Source organism: Oncorhynchus nerka, unplaced genomic scaffold, assembly GCF_034236695.1.
Source record: "Oncorhynchus nerka isolate Pitt River unplaced genomic scaffold, Oner_Uvic_2.0 unplaced_scaffold_8708, whole genome shotgun sequence".
Classification (NCBI taxonomy): Eukaryota; Metazoa; Chordata; class Actinopteri; order Salmoniformes; family Salmonidae; genus Oncorhynchus; species Oncorhynchus nerka.
The window spans coordinates 1-4965 of record NW_027032613.1 but is presented as its reverse complement, the minus strand read 5'-3'; the positions used below and the strand labels follow the sequence as shown (position 1 = coordinate 4965).

The 4965-nt window shown below is 47.5% G+C and overlaps 1 protein-coding gene across 1 annotated transcript; it reads left to right on the top strand.

Annotated features, from left to right (window-relative positions):
- The first annotated feature begins 1255 nt into the window (after positions 1 to 1255).
- Positions 1256 to 4959, top strand: LOC135565982 (transforming growth factor-beta receptor type 3-like protein). Its single transcript, XM_065013935.1, is given in 8 exon segments — positions 1256 to 1277; positions 1401 to 1529; positions 1532 to 1590; positions 1981 to 2535; positions 2661 to 2739; positions 2864 to 2923; positions 3895 to 3996; positions 4427 to 4959. Coding segments are annotated over 8 exon segments (1074 nt in total). The 3' UTR covers positions 4495 to 4959.
- The last annotated feature ends 6 nt before the right edge of the window (positions 4960 to 4965 follow it).

The window sequence follows — 4965 nt, the reverse complement described above, 5'->3', positions numbered from 1 at the left end:
TGTAGTTTAGCGTGTTAGCAAGGTTATGGTTGTACTGGTAGTTTAGCGTGTTAGCAAGGTTATGGTTGTACTGGTAGTTTAGCGTGTTAGCGAGGTTATGGTTGTACTGGTAGTTTAGCGTGTTAGCCTGTTAGCGAGGTTATGTCATACAAATACCAATATACTGCATGTAGACCTACAGTGTATTGTAGGTTCTTATGATGGTACTTAGTGTCGCTTTTGTGATGCTCTCTTTCACACAGACCCTGTCTCTCCCGGTGTCGGAGGTGACACTGCGGGATCCTCAGTGCCTGGCCCAGTCTAACAGCAGCCATTTCTTGTTGGTATTCCCGGTCATTTCCTGTGGGACTGAAGGGCTGCTACAGGGAGAGCCCAGAGGGGTGCAGTACAAAAATGCGGTAAGACAGAGAGGTGGTTTTAAGGGGTAAAATATTTTAACATGTTTTGTGAAATGTTTCTGCAACGTTTGTCTCCACATGTTTTGCAATGTTTTTGTCTCACCAAAATGGAGTCCAAAATGGTAATGGGGCCATGCTTCTGGGTGCAGCTGTTTACAAGTGATTCTGTGCTAAACCTCGGTCAGCAGAAAGAGAAAGAGCTGTGCAATTGACGTCCAGCAGCCTCATCACAGAGGCAGATCTGATGGGGAGATCGAGCAGGGATGGGCTTCCCTTAGATGGGGAGAGGGACATGGAGGTCACTATGGAGCCCCTCACTGTGTGTTTGTGTGTCTCTGTATCTGTGTGTGAGATTGAGATAGATGGCGAGAGACGCACAGTAGAAAGGCAGAGGACGAGAGAAGAGAATAGAAGAGCAGGGCTTTAATTGTGTTGTTGGTTAGTGTGATTCCTGGAAGGGCCCCTGCGGTTGTGTAAGTAGTTTGGCCTTATCTCCCAGGCGCCACATGGGTAACCTAGGTCAGGAGTGTCCGGAACACTGCTGATCAGCCTGAGGTAGCTAGGCCTGGGGACAGGGAGTGTGAGCAGGGGGCTGGGTAGTGGGAGTGGTGGAGGTCTGGGAGGAAAGGGAGCAGGAGAGGAGGGAGGCAGGAGACAGACATGTAGAATGTGAATGAACTAGGAACTACTAATATATCTACTGATCTCTCACTGACCTATCTGCTCTAGTGTTTAAACTCTTAAAGTACATGACTTGCCATGTTTTGTGTCTATCCATCCTCTCAGGTGTTGCTATGGAGAAACAGTTCTGGTTGCTGTGGGCAATGAGACAGACGAGTGGACTCCACTGGTCATACATGGAGATGATACAGGTTGTGTGTTTGTGTGGTCCAATTTCACTTCATATTAGTGTGTTTGTTGTGTGTGTGTGTGTGAGAGAGAGACTTGTATTTCTTGTCCTTATCATTCCATACATCTCCCTCTTTTCCATTGTCCTCTTAGTTCAGCTGTTTGGCTGCAGTCCCCAGTGTCCCAAGCCTTCCTGTGGAGCAGCCCACTCTGCAGGGGCCGGGGTCTCCTGGGTGGGCCAGGCCGGCCCACTGGTCTCACTGCAGCTGTTTGTTACAGAGGGCTTGAGCAGAGGCAGACCGGGTCTTGTGCCATCACTGCTGACAACCGTGTCTATGTGGAGGTCAGTTTGCCTAGCTATGTGTGTGTGTTTTAATTGTGTGTCTGTCTGCCTGTCTGTGTGTCTGCTGATGTAGCTCCTGCTGCAAGTGCTACTTGTGTTTCTCCCTCTTATAGTCTTCTACAGTATCAGCTGCCTCAAGTCCAGAGCAGACTTCCTCCAGAAGGCTATTATAATCACATCTAGATATGTCACAATAAGTCCTTTCTATAAGAACTCTGTAGCCCTGCTATTACAGCACTAGAGCACACCAGGTTGAAACAGAGACCTACAAATTACAGTACTAGTGTAATTACAATACTTATTACACTCTACTTACAAAATATCAACTCGGTAATAAGACCATGGTAAAGTAATGTGTTACCCATATTGTCTCTGACTGTTTTTGCCAAGCTTTCCGCCAACGGAGCCCTCGGTGGGGGTGTGGAGGTGCGGTCTTGCATGGTGTCTCCCCTATCAGACCCCCGTGTGTCCCCTGGCTGGTCAGTCATTAGAGACGGCTGCTCCGCTGACTCCTCACTGACACTCAGCAACATGACACATGGCCAAGAGGACGAGGAGGAAGAGGAGGAATATTATGAAGAGGAAGAGGAGGTACCTAGAGTCCTATCATTCAGGCATCCAGGAAGGGCTTGGAGGAACAAAGCAGGATTGAGAAAAAGAGAACACGGTGGGAAGAGGGGACGAGGAGGACGAGGAGGACGAGCCAAAAGGAAGGAGAGCGATGGAGGAATGGGAGGAGAGGAGGACCAGATACACAGACTGAGGTTCAGTTTTGTCCTTCGGCCCATCTACAACAACTCTGTCCAGTTCCTGCACTGTCGCATCCGTCTCTGTGGCCCTGAGTCAGTGACCCAGGGGCCTCCAACGGCCACAATACAGAGTGGCTGTCCAAATCCCTGGGGCCTCCGTATCCCTGCCCTCGTATCCAAACTACCCAGCCAACAGGTACAGTACATGTTCCATATTCATAATGACTAGTAGTATTAATGACAAAAAGTAATGACTGGCTGCCCATGTTGCCTATACCTAAATCTGCCACTGCTTATCCTTCTCTCTCTTCTCTCTGTCAGTGTGAGTACAGAAACTTCTCCAGACCCATGCTGGTCCATCAGCCTGTTGGTGTGGCCAGACAGCAGGCGCCACCTGCTGGTGAGTAGTAGATGGTCATTGGTGGTGTGGTCCACCTCATGACATGGGCCTGAAGTAATTCACTTTCACTCCGTGTAAAATGGTGTTTCTCTCTTCTTATCCAACTCTCTCTTTCTCTCTCTAGGTCAGAGAGGTCAAATGCCCAGTGTGTCTCAGCTGCCCAAGCCTATCCCAGCCCACAGCAGTAAGTAACTGTAACTTTAACCCTAGCCTCAACCCTAACCCTAGCTTCATGTCCACACCCTGGTTCAACCCTAACCCTAGTGGTTCAACCCTAACCCTAGTGGTTCAACCCTAACCCTAGTGGTTCAACCCTAACCCTAACGCTAGTGGTTCAATCTAACTCTAGCTTCAACGCTAACCCTAGTGGTTCAACCCTAACTCTAGCCTCAACGCTAACCCTAGTGGTTCAACCCTAACTCTAGCCTCAACGCTAACCCTAGTGGTTCAACCCTAACCCTAGCCTCAACGCTAACCCTAGCCTCAACGCTAACCCTAGCGGTTCGACCCTAACCCTAGCACCAACGCTAACCCTAGCGGTTCGACCCTAACGCTAGCCTCAACGCTAACCCTAGCGGTTCGACCCTAACGCTAGCCTCAACGCTAACCCTAGCGGTTCGACCCTGCTAGCTCACCGTAACCTAGCGGTTCAACCTAACGCCTAGCTCACCGCGGTTGCACCCCTAGCGGCTCTTTGGCCCGACCTAACGCTAGCCTCAACGGCGTAACCCTAGCGGTTCGGCCCTCAACGCTAGCCTCCTAACGCTAGCTCACCTAGCGGTTAAACCGCTAACGCTAGCCTCAACGCTAACCCTAGCGGTTCGACCCTAACGCTAGCCTCAACGCTAACCCTAGCGGTTCGACCCTAACGCTAGCCTCAACGCTAACCCTAGTGGTTCGACCCTAACCGTAGTGGTTCGACCCTAACCCTAGCCTCAACGCTAACCCTAGCAGTTTAACCCTAGCCTCATCCCTAACCCTTGTTTCATGTCCACACCCTGGTTCAACCCTAACCCTAGCGGTTCAACCCTAACCCTAGCTATAACCATAATACCAACTCCCGGATGTTCCTACATGTGTTAGTTATCACAACTGTGATAGTAACTTGGATTTGGCTTAACTACTACTTTTCCCTCCCATGTTTTTGTCACCCAGGCTCTGGGGTAGACACAGGCTCAGTTTTGGGGATTGTGTTTGTTGCTTTTCTTCTGGGCATCAGCCTGATGGGGGCGCTATGGTGCATCTACTCTCACACAGGTAACCACACGGGACAGTTCGTAAAGTCTATCCTAGGCCAAAATACTGAGCTATACCACCATATTCACAAATAAACAGAGAACATTCTATACCTGCTGCTACTTTATTTCTAGTTATATGTACATATCTACCTCGATTACCTCGTACCCCTGCACATCGACTCAGTTCCCCTTATATATAGCCAAGTTATCGTTACTCATTCTATTATTTCTCTATTTTCCTTTCTCTCTGTGTTGTTGGGAAGGGCTGTTAGTCTACACTGTTAGTCTACACTGTTAGTCTACATCGAAGGATGTGACGAATAACATTTGATTTGACCTAGTGTAAGAGAAGATACTATTATAACTTTCTTATGATTTTTGAGAGAAATACTGGGTTTATTCACCATGTATAAATGTTAATGACACACTTGACATGTGATTGGTTGCAGGGGCTCCTCCACCAACCAGAAGAGGGGGCCTGATCGAGAATACTAACCCTGCCAACACCTCTGTGTAGAGTTGAGATGGAACGTGAGCAACACACACAGCACCTGGGGGACCACAAAGTAAAGAGAATGTCAAATTTAGACTAGTATTCTATAGACTTATCATGTCACTAGCGCCCTTTGTGAATTAGTCAAGCACCTGCAGATTGCAATAGTGATATCTCATATCATGTGTAAGAAATACAATATTATCTTTCTCTCTCATTTTCAGTGTTTCCTCTGGTAAATCTGAGACCGAGGGTAAAGTGGGGCAGAAGATGAAACACCTGGTGTGTGTCAGACCTGGGTTCAAATACATGCATATTTAAGTATTTGTTATTTAAATGCTTATTTTCTGTGTATTTTTGTATTTTCAAATAATGCAGTATTTTGATATTTGTATTTGAAAATACACTTGCCTGTGTAGTTGAGAATTTCCAAAATCATTCAAAAATTTAAGTACTGAAAATATCCAGATACTTACTTTGAAATGTCTTTGAAAG